We start from the raw sequence: 16,551 nt of genomic DNA, 5'->3' as shown, positions 1-16,551 counted from the left end.
GCATTACAGGGTCTTGCAAAACATTCAAACCGTCAGCACTTGGGAAAGAAAAGACAAAAACCTATTATTAATCGTATGTACTTTAGAGTTTCTGATTTGCTCCTCTTGATTAGAGTGATAAAGTATCAGTTACTCCTGTATCTGTAGTGACATAGCTTGTGACACTGAGTTTGTGTTTCGTGTGATGAAATGGAACAGTGATGCAGATGCGCAGTAGCTCAGTGTTGCTGGATGGATGGCTTCCAGGTAGATGGAGACTTGGGCTAACTGGCTTAGAAGGCAGTTCTCTGTGGTCACTCAAAAATCAGCACTTGCTGGTGAGTCTAGAAGTGTGTGTGTGCACGCTGAGTCAGTCTTGTATATAGCTGTATGATTGTACCACAGATTAGACTCGAAAGGCTTGGCAAATCCTATTTGTGTGGGAAGCTTAAGTGCATAAAACTTGCCTAATTTACTTTATTTACATCAATATAATCCTGCTTAAGGCCTTTTGGAAAGCACATCTGAGTGAACAGTGTTCTAAGTTAACAGTGTCTTTCGTGTTCACAATAAAAGCTAGTTTCATTTGAAAAGAGTGTGCTTATGGTTACCTTCTACAAACTTTTGATATATTAAAAGTGGAAAAACTCAGTTCTCCTGCCTGCACACATCGTCTTTCTCAAAATCTGTGCTTAAAAGATTTAATATCTTCAGGTTTACTTTATGATCAGCAGTTCTTTGAACTTGTAAGCAAGAAAGTGTGGATAACTTCAAATATCTATTTGAAGTCTGATTCTAAGGAATGCTTATGTTGTTTTTGACCTTATAATGTGAAGTTTGATTTCCGTCTCAAAATATAAGTATTCTAGCAGAAATGTAAATACAGTCTGAATTTTTTTTTAGGTAACTTTTAAATATGTTCTATCTTAACGACAGGGACTTTATTCCAGAGATCCTGGATATTCAAACCATGGAAATATACTTCTGTTCATAAGGGCCTAGATTCAGCAGCTGATGTCTAAATTGGCCAAGCTCATTTGCATGTACTTTTGTTCAGGAGATACTGATCTATGCTGCTTTAGACTCAAATATAACGTTTTTTTGGTAATTGTGAAGCTTCATTGAATAGAGAAGGGCTAAGGGTGGAAGCTGAGTGAAATGATTTAGAGTTTTATATAAGCACATAAAGCTGCAAGTTGTCTTGTGTTTGGTTTTGGAAAGCACTTACTAACTGCTTTGACATCTCGCTTTTGTTCTTGCACATCTGCTTTAGATTGTTTGCCATAAAAGTGTAAGAATTAATCTTACCCTCGTTTTTGTTATTGCTACCAGAAACCAAATTATTTTTATTACTACTTGTATAGGGATTTGGACCCTGAACTGTTTTCAGAGTTGAGGAGCAAATGAGTTTGTATTAAATTTTTTCCCCTCCCTCACATTCACTCCAAGCTTACAGGTAAAGTTAATTAAATTAGAGTTTTTAAGTGCACAAAGATGTTAGGCATGGCTTGTTAAACTCTGTAGTAAGTGCTACTTTGCTTTATTTGGTCCAATATTGAAAATTTTAAGGAAATTCAGATGATCAGCTCATGTTAGTTTGTTTCTCAGTTCAGCAGCTGCCCTGAGCCAGGGTAAGATATTTGCATCATCTATGGAGCGCTGGAGCTTAGTAAATATTTTACTATATGGAAAAAATATATGAAAGTCAAAGAAATGAAAAGCTTGCTGCGTGTTTATTCCTTTGATTAACAAATGTTCTTAATACTTGTTCTTGGGGCTTCCTTTTTTTCCTGTTTATTTCCCAAGAAACAGTAAGTAGCGGTGGCATGTGATGTCAGTATAAGCACACTGCATTTGAGTGATTTCTTTCTCTGTGTTGTGTATTATTAAATTTCAGGGAATTCTGCTGATGTGGGTTCATCCAGTTCTTATGTCAGAGCATGTAGGAATCTTCCTTTCTACAATGGAAGTCTTGTTTTTAAGGCAAAACTGTCTTGTTATAAGCCTATAGCAGGAAATATTTAGGCAGCCTCCAAGTTGCTCGAAATCTGATGTTTGTGATGCAGTTGCTTTCACAGCAGCCTCCTCTTTCAGAATCTGTGGCGACACTTGGATTTTTTTTTGGGTTGAACACAAGTGTTTTAGCAAAAAAGTTCACAAAGGAGCCAGTGAACAAGATAAAACAGATGAGGCATCTCTTTATTTTATAAATAAATAGGATTTTTCTGAGACTAAGTGAAATTACCGTGTGATTGTATCACTGTTTTGCTGCCGGGTGCTATTTGTTGAAGTGAGGTTGTAGATTTTTCATGGCAGGAACTGTTCCTTTTTCTTTGTACTAAGGATGTCTTAGATGTTTCTGGTTATTGTACTTCAAGGAGTTAAAAAGCCGTAGCTACTGAAACCAGTGTAATGCAATATATTAGTTGGGTACGTGGAAGGACTTTTTGCAATCTGCTTGGGGTCCGCCAGGGCTTGCAAATAGGTTTCTGATCCCATGAAGTTCTGTGAATCCTGTCCAAAGTACTGCTGAATTTGAGGTGCCATTTGAAGTGTACACAACTTTAAAAGCTTTCATGTGCCTGTGGTTCAAATTTAAGCTTCATTTTGATATAGCCACTTAAAACATAGGTGGAAACTTGCATGGAAAGAAACTAAACCTCTCTGGAAGGACAAAAGAGTATGTTTTGTGCAGATTAAAAATGCAGTTGCTTCTGCCCCAGGGAACTTTTTGTTTAGTTTGACAAAATTAATGTGCATTTTCAGAGCAGTGCCATGAACCATGTGTTAGGTTTGCAGTGTGTCTCTTCCTGCTCTGAGAATAAATGACTAATGTGTACTTGTGCGCTCTTCATGCAAATCGGTGGAAAGAAGGCTATAAATAAACTACTTTCCACTTTTAACAGAAAGTACTGATTTCTAAAAATGTTGCTAATAGGTTTCAGTGTTCATTTAAAATTTGTAGTAAATGTAGTCCACAAGTATGGGCAAGTATGTGAAGATGCATCTCATACTACTAATGTCTGATGGCACTTTCTTAATTTTCTTTAGACTTCAGTTTTTTTAAATGCCTCCTTTTTATTTTTTTCCTGTTTCTAATTATTTACTCTGCTGTTCTCTCTACCTGTTTTTCCTATTCCATGATTTTGCTTTCATCTGCCTTTATTGTCCTTTCTCTCCATATTTTATTCCTGTTTTTGTCCATGTTGCTGTAAAAACTAACATGTTTGCTTTTGCCAGACGGTTATCAACTGCTAGTAGTGTCTCCTTAAAATCTAGCTATTCATGGAATCTCACTTTATTTCTTTTTGTTATCAGCCAAACGTGAGCCATGTTGAATGGGATGTTCTCTTTCCTTATCAATATTTATCTGGGTCGAGGCTGTATGCTCAGTAAAGCAGGGAGTATGACTTTCACATGCACACCCACCCCCCCCCACACACACATACACACAGCTTCTCATCTTCTGTAGACTGAGGTTAGCTTTCCATTTGGTTTTGTTGTTTTAGCAGTCTTTCTTTTTAAAACATCCATCAGACTCTGCATTCCTTAAAAACTAAGTTGTATAGCTGTGACTGTTTCCATGTGGGGAAGCTGATTTTGAGAATCCCAGGAAAGCACAGACAGTGGAGTACAGCGATGTAGAGATCTTTGTGAGCTTCTTCTAATGAAGCAGATAATTTTTCCAGGTTCCACTGTTTTTTCAGGAAATCCTAAATTATTTTCTTGCATAATGGAGGGATCTTACCAGCATAATACTCACCTTTTCTGCAACAAAAGGAACAGGAGCAGATTCAGCTGTACCAAGACTTAAACAATTGCTGCTGGTGGGCAAGCAATGTGCAGCTATTGCTGTGCTCTGACCTCCGCTGCTGTGTCTATTCCTCTCCTAATGTTATGTATCGTGACAAAGTAGCATTTGTCAAATGTTTTCTATGTCACAATAGAAAAATTAGGCCCGTAATGTGGGTATTTAAAACAATATTATTTTAGAGCCTGTAATCCTGTAATTACCCTGGCTACTGCGGAGCGTGGGCTTTGTTGACAGCTAAATCAAAATGATGGAGGCTCCAGAAGTCTGATGGTAAAGATGGAACAAAAGTTTGCTTAATTCTGCTTAACACTGTATTGCTAACATAGCGCATTGGGAATTAGCACTAGGTTTGTGTTCCATAGTGCTATGTAACTGAACAGAACATTGAGTTGAAGTCACCTGCTGTGAAATGTTCTCTCTGAAAAATGGGAAGAACCTGTGGTTGTACCCTGCGAAGGCCAATATCAAGCCCTGTGGAGAGCCCCAGTAGGAGAAGGAAAGCGAGAGCTGATAGTGAGGTTTGCAAATGCAGTTGGCACTCCTGGGGTGTCTGAATACCACACAGCAGCCAGTTCATGGCATGGCTCTTCAGTATAGCTGAAAGTGACCAAACAGATAATGCATGCAGGGTAGAAGTCTTGGCAACCAGAGCAAAAGGTGCAGAAGCAGTTGAATTTTGGCAGGCAGCACAATGGATCACATAAAAGCTGTAAGTGCTTAGGAGCTGAAACTGACTTGGTAGCACAATTGAGAAATGAGTGTGAAAAACCAGGAGGAGTGACCTGTGGGTTTGTTAGTTATGTGAAGATGCTGTTCTGTTTTATTTCTTGGTTTCCAAAAATGATGCTGTCTTGTGTACTGGGCTGTCCTTTGAACAGTGCTGGAAATTTTGAGGAAGGCTTGGCAGTTCCTGCCAGAACTATGGAGTCTCCACTAAAAACAAGCAAGTGACTCGTTGCAGCAAACATGCAGGCTATCCCCTGAATCCTAACTGGGCTTCAGCAGCCAGTGCTGGAGAGGACAGTACAAAATAGGCGCTGTGATGCATTGATGTGAAGGGCACTGGGCTTTTCTGTGAAGAGAGTAGTCACTAAATCCTGGTACTGGCACTGACCCAGAAAAATTGTATTTCAGCATGGTTAGATGGACATGGGCTTTCTTCTGAGAGATTAGAGAAATGGGGCTTTTTGGTAGGAGCTTAAAGATAAGTCTTGTCAGGTAATTACTTCTGTCAGAAAGTGGTAAAGGAAAAGTTTAGAAGCAAGTAGAACTCATGGTGTGATTTAACCCATTTTGCTCCATGGTTAATTTCCCTGGTACCAGTTTGTGTGTAACAAATCCCACATATGTGATCGTCTTTGTTAATAGCTTCTTGAGTGATGTTGATCTCTTGCTTTATTTCTGCCATTCCTAAAGAAAGCACATTTTAAAAATATGTTTTGGCATTCAGAAATCAGATTAAGTTACTGTGGAGGGGAAAGAAAAAGTCTAAATACAGTCAGATTGTTACTTGGCATCTGAAATCATCTCCCCCAGAGAGAAGGCAGTAGGGTGGCCATCTTGTATCTCTTGTCCTGCTGTGTATGGTCAGATTCTGTTTTTGAGAACAACAGGAAAACTTACTTTGATTTTGTTGGTTTCTGTTAGATGATTTGTTCTCTTTCTGTTTCACTACTGGGATATCCCTATAGCACTTTGCATAATTGAGTAAAGAAATTAGATTTATTCTTGGTTTTCAAGAGCAGAAGAAAAAGCAGTTGGTTTCAGATGTTTGTCTTTGGAAAAGCCTCACTGGCATAGGAATTTTAGGCTAAGGAATGGAATTATGCATTTTAGTTTGACATTCTTCATGTTTATTTAAAAAAGCTGTGGAAGACAGGCAGGGTAGAGGTTAAAATAATATTAACTGAGCCCTCCAAATCTATCAGTTTCGTTCTCCTTTTCCTGAGTATTACTGTAGTCAAAGTAAGTAGTTAATCAGAATCAGAAAGCCATATTAGCATTGCTGACATGGATTTGCCAGTGAATTGGGAGGGTGGAAACTGGAGGAAAAAAATCTATGCAAAACAGCCCAGCTTTTGGCTCAGAACACATTGCTAAGATATTTGCATTAATATTGTTCTGTAAGAAATTCTCTTAACACATGATCTTTCTAAAACCTGTGTTCAGTTGTGAGCTTAACAGTAAAATGGTTTCCTAAGACTGCTTATACTGAAAAATTCAAAGAACTCATAATACTGTTTTAACATTCACTTGAAAGCATTTGGATAATTACGCACTTAGATGATGGCATATCAAAAAGTGTTTTAGCAGTGTCATGCCCTGGCATCCCACAGTGCTCGGCTTCTTTTTGACTAGCCGTGTGCTCCTTAGATCAGGCAGTGTAAGAGTTAAATAACAAAAGCATTGCTGCAAACTGGCTTAAAAAGACATAGCACATAAATATTACTATTTCTGTTATCTGACTTGTGCTGTGGTCTGGTAGTATGGTGATAGCAGACCTGAGCAAGTTCCTAAGCAGAGAGAAATTAAAAAAGCAGAAAGTTTGGCTACATCATCTAGTCCAGCTGCTTCTAGTACAGAAATATGCTTTGTCTGGACAAGTTTTACTGACCCCAGTCTCTGGCTTCTGTCTCTTGCCTGGGGATGTTTTTGTGGCATAGCTGTTCCTCCTCTTTCCCCCACTAGTGCATTTTTGGTGTCAGTCTCCTTTCTCCTCCACCTTGGCACTTGAGAGATTTCTGAGAAGTCTGTCAGTTGTTATTTCTTTTTGCTGCTGAAGGAAGGAGGTGAAGGAAGGCAGTGTCATTTTGGAAACGGGGAAACGGAGAGACAACAGGAGGGGAAGAAGTGTGAACGCTGCACCTTGCCCTGCTATTTCTGGACTCTGTGTGCTAAAATAACCTCTTTCTGTTAGCAGGCAAATACTGATATACCTGCATTTGCCAAGAGTTCTTCCCCCAAATCCGTGTGTGGAAACTGCTCAGATACACTGTAATTTTGATGCTCTAATAGCTGCAACTTTTCCTAAAAGGACATACTTTTTTTTTAAAATTAACTCCTTGTCACTGCAAGGGCAGCTCTTTGTATATAATCCATGGCTTTTTTTTTTTGTTCAGTGCCATGCTATATCACAGTCTGAAACAAAAATTATGTACTACTTTTATTTCTTATTATTTCAACTGAGAGGCATCTCAAACAGTATATCTAGGATAGTGTAAAATAAGCCAGTCAATTTTATTTCTAATGCAAAGCCTTTAAAGGGTGTGTATGTTAAATAATCCTCTATTTCTCTCATCTAAAACCATGCAGTACATGAATGGAAAGTCAGTTGCTCACAAATCCATTGCTGTGCAGTCTTTTACATAAACAAAGTCATAAGGATAAGCAAATGCCTTCCTTCTAATTAGCAGTGTGTTTTGTGGTTCCATACATTCCAAAACGTAACAGACAGCTACGCTGCTTAAAATAATCCAAGAGAAAAAAATCCTATGCCACGAAGATAGGGGTGGGAAGGACAGGAGGCAGGAAAATCTGTTGTCTGTGTTCTTGGAGGCCTTTTCTGTCTCCATTTGGATAATGTCAGCTTCTTTTACACAAACGTTACAACATCCAAGGGGAATTAAAAGTACTTACCCATGACCACAAAGTCAGATCTTAGGTTTGTCAGGAGAAAGCAATGCAAAAGCAGGATCTTGGACCCACTGCTTTCATTATGGTTTTAACATGCTGATAAATGCTTCCTAATGTTGGGAAGAGGTAGGGCTGGCTGTCTAGGTGGAATACTGGAAATTTTAACATCTTGTCTCATAGATGTGAGATTTTTTTTGATCTGTAAAAGTGCTGTCTTAAGTCCTAAGTAACAGAACTGTCTCCTGTGATGCCTCTAAAGCTACACAACTTCCCTTTTATACCAGTCTTTTATGAAATGGGCTAGGGACCACTCAGGACAGAGACAAAACCAATGAGTTAAGCTTTTAACTGAGATAATATTGGTCAAATTGAGCCTTTTAACTTCAACATTTTTTTTATAAATGCACCTTAGCCTCACATTAGTGGAAGTAGGGAAAGCAACACTTTTCACGGTTAAGTTTTCATAGGTTTCCATCCCAGCCTTTTTGCACCAGTCTGTGCCATAGCCAGTGTTGTGACCACACTGTAATTGTGCAGGGCTGACCAAGTTGGAAGCTGGAGATCTTAGAAGCCCATGTAGCCATGCCTCTGCACTGGCATTGCAAGGAGTCAGCAGCACAGATATATCCTGTTCACATCCAAAACAACTACAGAGCTGATGGGCTTGCAGGGCTTGACCAACTTCAGCCCCTTTCAGTAGGAGTGTATGTTGTAACTTATGCTTTCATCTAACCCTTTCCTGAATCAAGGCAGAATAAAATCTGGGTTATAGGAAAAAACCTCTACCTCTAAAAGCCAGACAGCTGTAGGGCAGGAACAACAGCTGATCATGTTCAGATTTCCCCCTCAACTCCATTGTTAAGTGGAATGTAATCCACAGTGCCAAAGCCCATCAGCTGAAGTTGTGATTTTGCGAAACAAAACCAAATGAGACGTGTCATACAGCTGCACTATCTCCTTGAGGTGCAGATCTGCTGGCTGGTCACAAACCAGTGCAGTCATTTTGCCATGCAAAAGTATGTACTCCTAATGCATGCACCTTGTCCCAGGGTACAGGTGAGAAAAATACAAAAGCCAGTGCTGATCTTGATGACCCAGATAATGTGCCGCTATTTAATGGTGAAGATATTTAACTATTGGAATAATTTACCTAGTAATTGTGCTGTGGACCCTTATGGTCTGAAATCTTCAAGTTGGATGCCTTTCAAAAGAAGGTGCTTTGGCTGAACAGTCCTTGGGCTTTTTACATGCACATGGAAATGTCCTGGCCTGTGCTGGACATGAGGTCAGACCAGCTCAAGGGTGGACAGTTCCTCTATTCTGCTTCTCTTCAGATGATCTGCTCTCCAGGCCACCAGCCACCATACTGTACCTCACAGATAGGTCCCAGCATGGCTCAGTGACTTTTTCTGAAGCAAGCATTGGTCACCACCATACAGTTGGGAACCCCCAAAAAGCAGAAGACAAATGAAATGTTTTCAACCTGTCCTCCCAGGAGTTCCCAGAAATGGGCATCTGTAGCGGGATAAACGGAGGTGTGGAAAGAAGGTTGTGACGAGCCCAGTCCATTTGTCAGGAGCCTTCCTGTGTCTCTTGGCCAGCATTGGCAGAAGTTGCTCTTGTTAAAAAAGTGTTAGGAATGCAGCAGTGGCAACTCTGCTAACAGCGAGCAGCTGTTCTGGTGATGCCCTCCAGAGACGTGGCTCCTGCAATCTGAGCTGCTCCCTTTTTCCACACACAAGTAATTTCCCAAAATATTTATCATGGTTTTGAACTTTGCCTGAAACTGAATTTTCATTTCTATGGCTGGAACAAAATTGCTCTGGATTTGGAAAGGCTGAGGCTTTTTTCACCAGATGGGGGTGTGCACATGTAAGATGTTGGTATGTCCTTCCCTTCAGTTTGGCTGGAGAGAAATATACAGTTAAAAACTTAAATCTGAAAGTTTTAGTTATACATTAATGTCTTACAGTAGGTGTAACATACCCACAGGTATGTAGTTACAAGTTATAATATTTTCAAGAACTTGAATAGATTGTAAATTGACAACTTCTTGCAATATAAAAAGACCCTGCAGTTGTATCTTAAACATCATAAAGTGGGATTAAGGATGAATTTTTAACCTTCCTTTCTGTACCTTTTTTTTGTTATTTTTTTAAAATGTGTGGTTGCCTGGTTTTAATGGTGCAGCAATAGTTTGTGGCACAGAAATAACAGCATGCTAACCATGAAAGGTGAAGTGACTCATGGCTGACTTGAGAATTCTCTTCACCACATCTCACCTTCACCCTAACGGTGTTAGCAGCAGCCCCTCTGGGCTCCCAGGCAGTGCAGAAACAGGCTAGAACTGTCTGTTCTTATCACACGCAGCGAGCTATTTCAATGGAAAACCTAAACTGCTGATATTTCTGTAGATATCAGCATAGATCCATAACGGTGTTTCTCAAGGACTTGTGTCTTCAATTTTCTTGGCTATTTTCTGCAACTGTCTAAACAAAAATATCTATGCTTCAAATTCAGAAAGGTCACTGTCCCCAACCACAAATTTAATTATCAGCTTTCCCCTTCTACTAACTCTTTTTTTGTCCTCTTTAGTTAATTTTAACCCAGTGTCCCACATTAGGAGCCTTTAGTTTCCACTTGAGGGAGTAGATGCTTACATGAGTGGCCCCAGGGAAGTGAAGCTCAGTAAGTGATCACTAGTGGGAAGCCAGGGTTATACATGGTATTATACCGTGGAAAGCTTCCAATCTCTTGTTGCAGACAAAATGTCTACAAAACCAATACTACTACTTTCCTAAATTCCTGCATTTTGCAGATGTGAAGCTCAATTTCTACAGGGGAAGCCAGGCTGTTCTGGGGGAACTCCCAGTGCTGTCTTTTTGCTGCTGCTGCTAATTTTCATGAGCACCATAGAATACAGTAGAAAATTGAAACTGTGTGAAAGATCAACAAATCAATGTAGAATGTCATGCAGCAACATCTGTTAACTTTGGCTCTATCTCATATCCTCCTGACCCCTCCTTTCCAGCCACAAGTCTCCTGTTTTGTGAGAGCTCAGAGTGATAGGGACTTGGGGAAGGGGGGGAATGTCTAGCTGTTTCTCAGTGGTCTGAAGGGCTTGCAAAAGTACCATCTGGAATGAAAGTTTCATGCTTGTGTGTTTCTATATTTTTAGTTATGAAACAAATGGGAATTTGCTGAATGAATTAATTGTATTGTGCTATGAAAGTCTATCTTGAGAATTGTTATATAGGGGAGCTTACAAAGGCTGCAGGGAGAAATGAAAGCAGCCTCCCATTCTAATTAGGGCTTTCAGGAAATCATTGATTACAGAATAAAATAGGGTTGCTCAGAGACATTTGTTTGATATTACTTCTGGTAAACAAAATTTTTTCTAATAATTTTACTGGTGACACTGGAAGCAGCTGCAATCTCTAGTGGTAAGCTTGCCTTCAATAAAACTCCCCCCTTTCCTCCTACCTTGTCCGTATAGTTACAGCTAATGAAACATTACTTCCAAACTATAGATCTCAGTGAAAAAATTAAATGGTGAAGAAATGGGCAATACAATAGACAGTATGTTTTAATGGGATGGTCTTCGCCTGGACCAGGTTAATGATATAAGCTTGTTCCTTGCATTGTATTTAAAAATAGTCAAAACAAAACCTTGACCTGATATGTAGAAGTTTTTTACCTTTTTTCTTGTTTTTTGTTTTTTGTTTTAAACAGGGGCAGACTATTTCACTAGCTCCTATTCCAAAAGTAGAGGAAGTTCTGTATACGTATCAGCCTCTGCAAGTGGAGACGTATGGACCGCAAGTTCCGGAGCTTGAAATGCTGGGAAGGCTGGGGTGAGTAACACAGCAAGTTTTAATTCCAGTTTCATGGTATGATAGCTGGGACTGTTACCATCTTCAGCTTTCCAACACATAGGGGTCTTTCTTTTTTTTTTCTTTCCTTTTTTGTAAGGATCTTAACAAAATATTAGACTTCCTGCCCAACCAACATTTTGTTTGGGTGGATAAGCTGAAATTTTTGGTCCTCTAGCCTTTATAGATCTATTAAGAGCTGGACTGGATTGCATTAGTGTTTTTAAGGTTGTCCTTGGCAGTCATAGTGAAGTAGCTGTTCATTTTCAGTTGCACGGTATTAAAAAATAAATAAATAAAAATCCAGGGCTTAATATAGCCAGCTGTAAGCCAGTAAAAATATTAAAGTTGGGCTGTTTGCCCTGGAAAAGGGTAGATTTACTTGTCAACTGCTGTCTACAGTCAAACTGCATTTGTGAGAAATGAAGCACAGAGCTTAACTTTGTCAAAAGATATAATGCAGGGGCTGGTCGAGCAGCTTGGCGGCATTGCGCTGTGCAGCCATGTTTGGAAAGGAGTTTGGGAGCCCTCTGTGCCTGGGTGGTGGAGGCTGGGAAATCCAGAAGTGATTCATCTGCTCTCTAGAGACATGTTGGTAGCTGGAATGCCACCTGAAAAAGCATAGCTACTGGGACAGTGAGTGTCACACAACTCATCATAGCCTAACTTTGAAGGTCAACAACACTTAGAGTGCCTGGAAGACTATGTGGCAGAATGAGTGTGCAGAATTGCAGGGCAAGAAAGAGCTTAAAAAATAACAGTTTATGTTTGACTGTTCAATATGAGAGAATTGAAGCCGCAAAGTACTGAGCAAAGTTGAAACAATTTAGTATGCAGTTTCAGAGACCACTGAAATCCAAACAGGAATCACTGGCACAGGGGAGATTGTATCTCATCCAGAAAATTATAGAGGTATATAGACTTTTTAAAAGTAAATAAGTAACCTACTGCCTCAGAAAATTCAAGGCTGTCTGGAACTGAGGTTGTCCCCATTTTTGCTGTGTCCTCGTGATGCCTGTAACTTTTATCTCATATCAAGCTTCTGAGACCAAATATTAATTAGCAGTTTAACCTTGGGCAGAGCCAGATTCAGCCTTCACCACCTGTCTGGATGGAGCACAGCTGTGAGGGACCTCCAGTGTGAGGGAGTTTGGAGCTCTCTTGGCCCTAAGCCTCATCACAAATGAAAGTGGGCAGGGGGAGATGACTTGTGCAGGGAAGACTTGTGCCCCCATAGGCGAGTGCTAGTGTCCAGATAGCAGGAATCCTGTATGTTCCATGGCCATCGCATCTAGTTGCCTGTGACACTGGTTCAAAGGCAGCCCAGCACCTTGCAATACAAAATCCTTTTAATTGTAGAGTCCATATGCGAGCATATTTGAAGCAGCATTTGCAAGCAGTGCTCATAGCCTTTTCTTAGAGATGCTTTTGAGTGTGTCATTTCACCCCTCTGAGTACAAACAGAGGCTCTGTAGTTGCTGGAGGAGTTGGGAGTGGTTTTGGTAGCAAGGGGAGGTGGGTTGGTGGTACACACCAGAATAGTTCCTCTGAGGCTGTTTGCAGTGGGTTCCCAGCCTGTACAACTCTAACCCTGTTCCGTGGGGTGTCTGAATACCTTGAACCATGCAAGGCGCTTCATTTACATATTTGTATTTCTGTGTTTATATGAACTCGTGCATTTCCTGTTGATGATGAATGCTTAACTAATGTGCCTCAGTCCCTGCTTTGGTTTTTTTCAGGCAGCTGCATACAGCTGCCTGGGTGAGGCAGAAGAGCTGGGCACATCGTTATCCTCTCCTGCTAGAGATTTTTAGTTTCCTTGTCATTTGCACTCATACAAAGACGGGTTAAATCTTTTCATGTTCTCGTTAATAGTTTGCAGTCTGGTTAATTACTGCTGCTAAATAGCTCACTCAAATGTGCAGGCTATTATCATTAAGTTTCTGGAGCTGTAATTATTGCAGAGATGCTGCTGAACTGGAAGCTTTGAATTCGCTTCTGGTAGCAGAATTTAATGTTTTTTGTATTTTTTTTTCTTAAGATACTGTTTAAGCACTCAATAGAGCGGGCTTTTTGAATATTCACATCTTAACCTCTTACCTTCTTCAAGACTCACTCCAGATTTCAGCATCACTGCTGCTTTTCTTTCATAGAATCATAGAGTGGTTTGGGTTGGAAGGTCCCTTAAAGATTATGTGGTTCCAACCCCCGTGCTGGGACACTGTCTTCTAAGCAAGGTTGCTCAAAACCCCATTGAGCCAGTAAACGGTTGTAATGAAGGAGACATCTGGCAAGAAGATTTCTAGCAAAGAGCAAGATAAATGGTGAATCCATAAGGGATCATTTTAAAGCTTTGTTAGGGATCTCTTATAATTTAATTTAAAAATTGCTTTTTAAGATGACTTATATTATTTGCTCATTTGGCTTTACAAATAACTTGTGTGCAGTCCGGTAAGCTTGATTCAGCATCCTCGTACTGCTGAAACTGTTTTCAGTTTCTCTTGGGGCTGTAAATTTTGTTTTTTTTTCTGTGTACAGAAACATTTAACATCCTTATGATGCATTTTTTGCCAGTGTGTTGGGAGTCTGAGAATGGTGAAGAAATAGATTTATTTCCCCCTCAACACAAATGATTGGTGTAATGTGTAGGGGCTTGTGTCCTTCAACACCCCCAACACTCCCCGTTTTTTAATGGAGGAAGATTTTCTAGGAGTAATGAAATATAGGCAATAATCATAGAATCGTTAGGGTTGGAAAGGACCTTATGATCATCTAGTTCCAACATGGCTTTCTGGGAGCAACATGTATTACAGTAACTTGTAGACCATATTTAACCTTAATGGCAGTAGGAGTGAAGCATTATTGGAGCCATCCTCTAATAGAGATTGCCTTGATTACGCATCTGTGTGTTTACTGCAGGGAAGTCTTGGCACCTGGTGAATACACCCTGAATGTGCCAGGTTGGTGATGGTCTGATCTGGATGATAAAGATCACTTTGGGTGTTCAGGCCGTGAGGACCAACTCATGCCTATCTCAGATGTCAAATGGAAATACAGCTTGGAGAAGAAGGGAAGACATGTATGAGGGCATCTCCCAAACCTATGGTGCTGTCCTTGGAGAAAAGTGTCTCAGATCACTGTAATGTGCCTGTCCTGGAGGCGGGCTCTACAGCTGCCTGTCAGTCCGTGATGAGTAATAGTCCTGGGTCTGTGTGTCTTAGTTGGTACTCTGAATTACTGAGGTGTTCAGTGATGTGCTTTGGGAAACTGTTGGTTTCCAGTTTGAGTGGAAGGCAACCTGCTGATAGGAGTCGTGTTTAGAGAGCCCTGTTATCAAAGGCCCTACTAGCACTTCTGCTGTGACTGGAAACAGATTGGTGTACTTCGACTAAAGTTGGGAATGTCATTGTTTGGGTCAAATTGGTCCAGATCTGTTGAACTGCCAAAGTCATTGTAGGGTTGTGTGACCTACCATGGCTTTCAGGGAGTGGAGGTGTGTGGCTGAGAGAGGGAGCAGAAGCGCCTGGATGCTGAGGCACTCATGCCATTAGTTTACTTTGAAGTTTCCTTAGATGAGAAAAAAAAAGCCATTCTTTGCCCTCTTTCCCCTTCTCTCCCCATGTTTTAGCTGAGCACACTGAATTTGTGTGGTTGGAGGTCTGGATTTTTCTTACTGCAAAACAAAAGAGATGAAAAAATATAACAAACTTTGACATGCCAAGTAGTGAAAGAGCAGAACAGGATGGGGATGGAAATTAGTTTGTTGTTTTAAAAATGTATGTTTGTTTTGTAGTTTTGATTAAGAAAACCAAAACAAAAACCCAAAACAAAACGCAAAACCAAAACACAAAAACCCAAGGATCAAAATGATGGTTGGTTGAGGTTGAGAATGTAAAGACATTCTCAGCATTAATTGTAAGTATGCATGGCAAGCCACACAGCGTTCTCACACGAAGTATTTTACAGCTGTGGAAGAGCCATAGGCAAGCTACTTAAAACCTGACTATAAATCGAAAATCTGCTGATGTGATTAACATTTTGGGTAAAGATGCGTGAACTTTGTCTCAAAGTTTAGAAATAGTTGTAATCTAAGTGAATTGTACTCTTAACACAGTCCTAGTCTCACAAAATAGGGCCAGTTTACAAGTAAGATAAGAATTTCTGTTTGCTCTCCACTTAAAAATTCTCTGCCTTTACAGAGAGCTTTTGTACAGACCTTGAAACCAAGTCAAGCCTGGGCTGCTTAAAATAAAACTGTTTGCCTACTTAACTTTCTCTGGAGAGCTACATCCTGAATATATACATGTGAATGTAAATATCAGGTTTACTCCAAGTATCTGTACTTTTCTTCAGGGAAAAATGTGACTTCCCTTTCATCTATCAACTTGTTTTCATGTACAATCACATTGTTAGCAGTGCTGCAGTTAATTGGCGTTTTGCTTAAATATGATGCAAAAAATAGTGGTGAACACTAATCTAATGAAGATAGGTAATATACTTTGATAATTTAAAAGCTAAAATGACATTTAGCTTAGATTTAAAAGTTAAGGACAAGTACTGAAGCAAAATCAGAGTAGCGTGGAAGTCTGTACATACAACGAATGTCTTTTAGCCCACTGTGATTAATAAACAACTGGATTGTTTCATTACTTTTTTTCCTGGTGTAGGACAGCTCAGTCATTTTAAATTCTAAATTAAGATGAGGTTGGATTTCATATCTGTTGGAGCTTTGTAAGCATTTAATTTTTAACCTTCATTTCAAGTGGAAAATTTCTGCATATTTCTTTGTTGTACAGTGTTGTAGAGTAATTTGAAACACATGTAGAGTTCTGGCACTTACTCTAGAAATGATTCGTGTAACTTCTTTGCTGTCAATCATAATGATTTTTTTCCTTAAGTAAGTCAATAGTAAGGATGCTCTCCAAACTCTTCTTATGCCGTAGCTCATTTGGTCTTTGGCCAGACTAGTTTTTGCTAAACCCCTGTCAGTGTCTGTGTTGGGTTCAAGACAATGAAATAACTGAAAATCGATTTTGAAGGGGTGACAGGACCACTGGGCCTTAAAAGTTGTAGCAGGTGATTTGTCACTGAGGTATGCAGATATTTCTTGAATCTTGGAAAAGGAGAAAAGCCACAACTGAAGGGCTTACTTGATCTGCTTTGGACCATAGATTTTGAACACTGAATTCATTCTGCTCCTTTGAATAGAATACAGTTTTTCAGTAAGCTCAGTACTCAGAGTCAAAAGATTGA

General features: G+C 39.9%; 1 protein-coding gene across 3 annotated transcripts in view; it reads left to right on the top strand.

The window, feature by feature from the left end:
- The window catches only part of MNAT1 (MNAT1 component of CDK activating kinase), a 124,959-nt gene that overhangs the window by 76,229 nt on the left and 32,179 nt on the right, over positions 1–16,551 (top strand). For all 3 annotated transcript variants that reach the window (XR_009967038.1, XM_062630769.1, XM_062630770.1), the window contains exon 7: positions 11,159–11,280. Coding sequence is in view for 2 of the 3 variants with exons in the window: in XM_062630769.1 (XP_062486753.1) it covers positions 11,159–11,280 (122 nt within the window). In the remaining variant the exon portion in view is untranslated. The remainder of the gene's footprint in view (positions 1–11,158; positions 11,281–16,551) is intronic.

This window comes from Pezoporus occidentalis, unplaced genomic scaffold (genome assembly GCF_034315485.1).
Source record: "Pezoporus occidentalis ecotype Australia unplaced genomic scaffold, CSIRO_AGI_Poc_V1 ctg36, whole genome shotgun sequence".
Taxonomy (NCBI): domain Eukaryota; kingdom Metazoa; phylum Chordata; class Aves; order Psittaciformes; family Psittacidae; genus Pezoporus; species Pezoporus occidentalis.
Note: the sequence above shows the minus strand (reverse complement) of the source record. Positions and strands in the feature narration are given on the sequence as shown.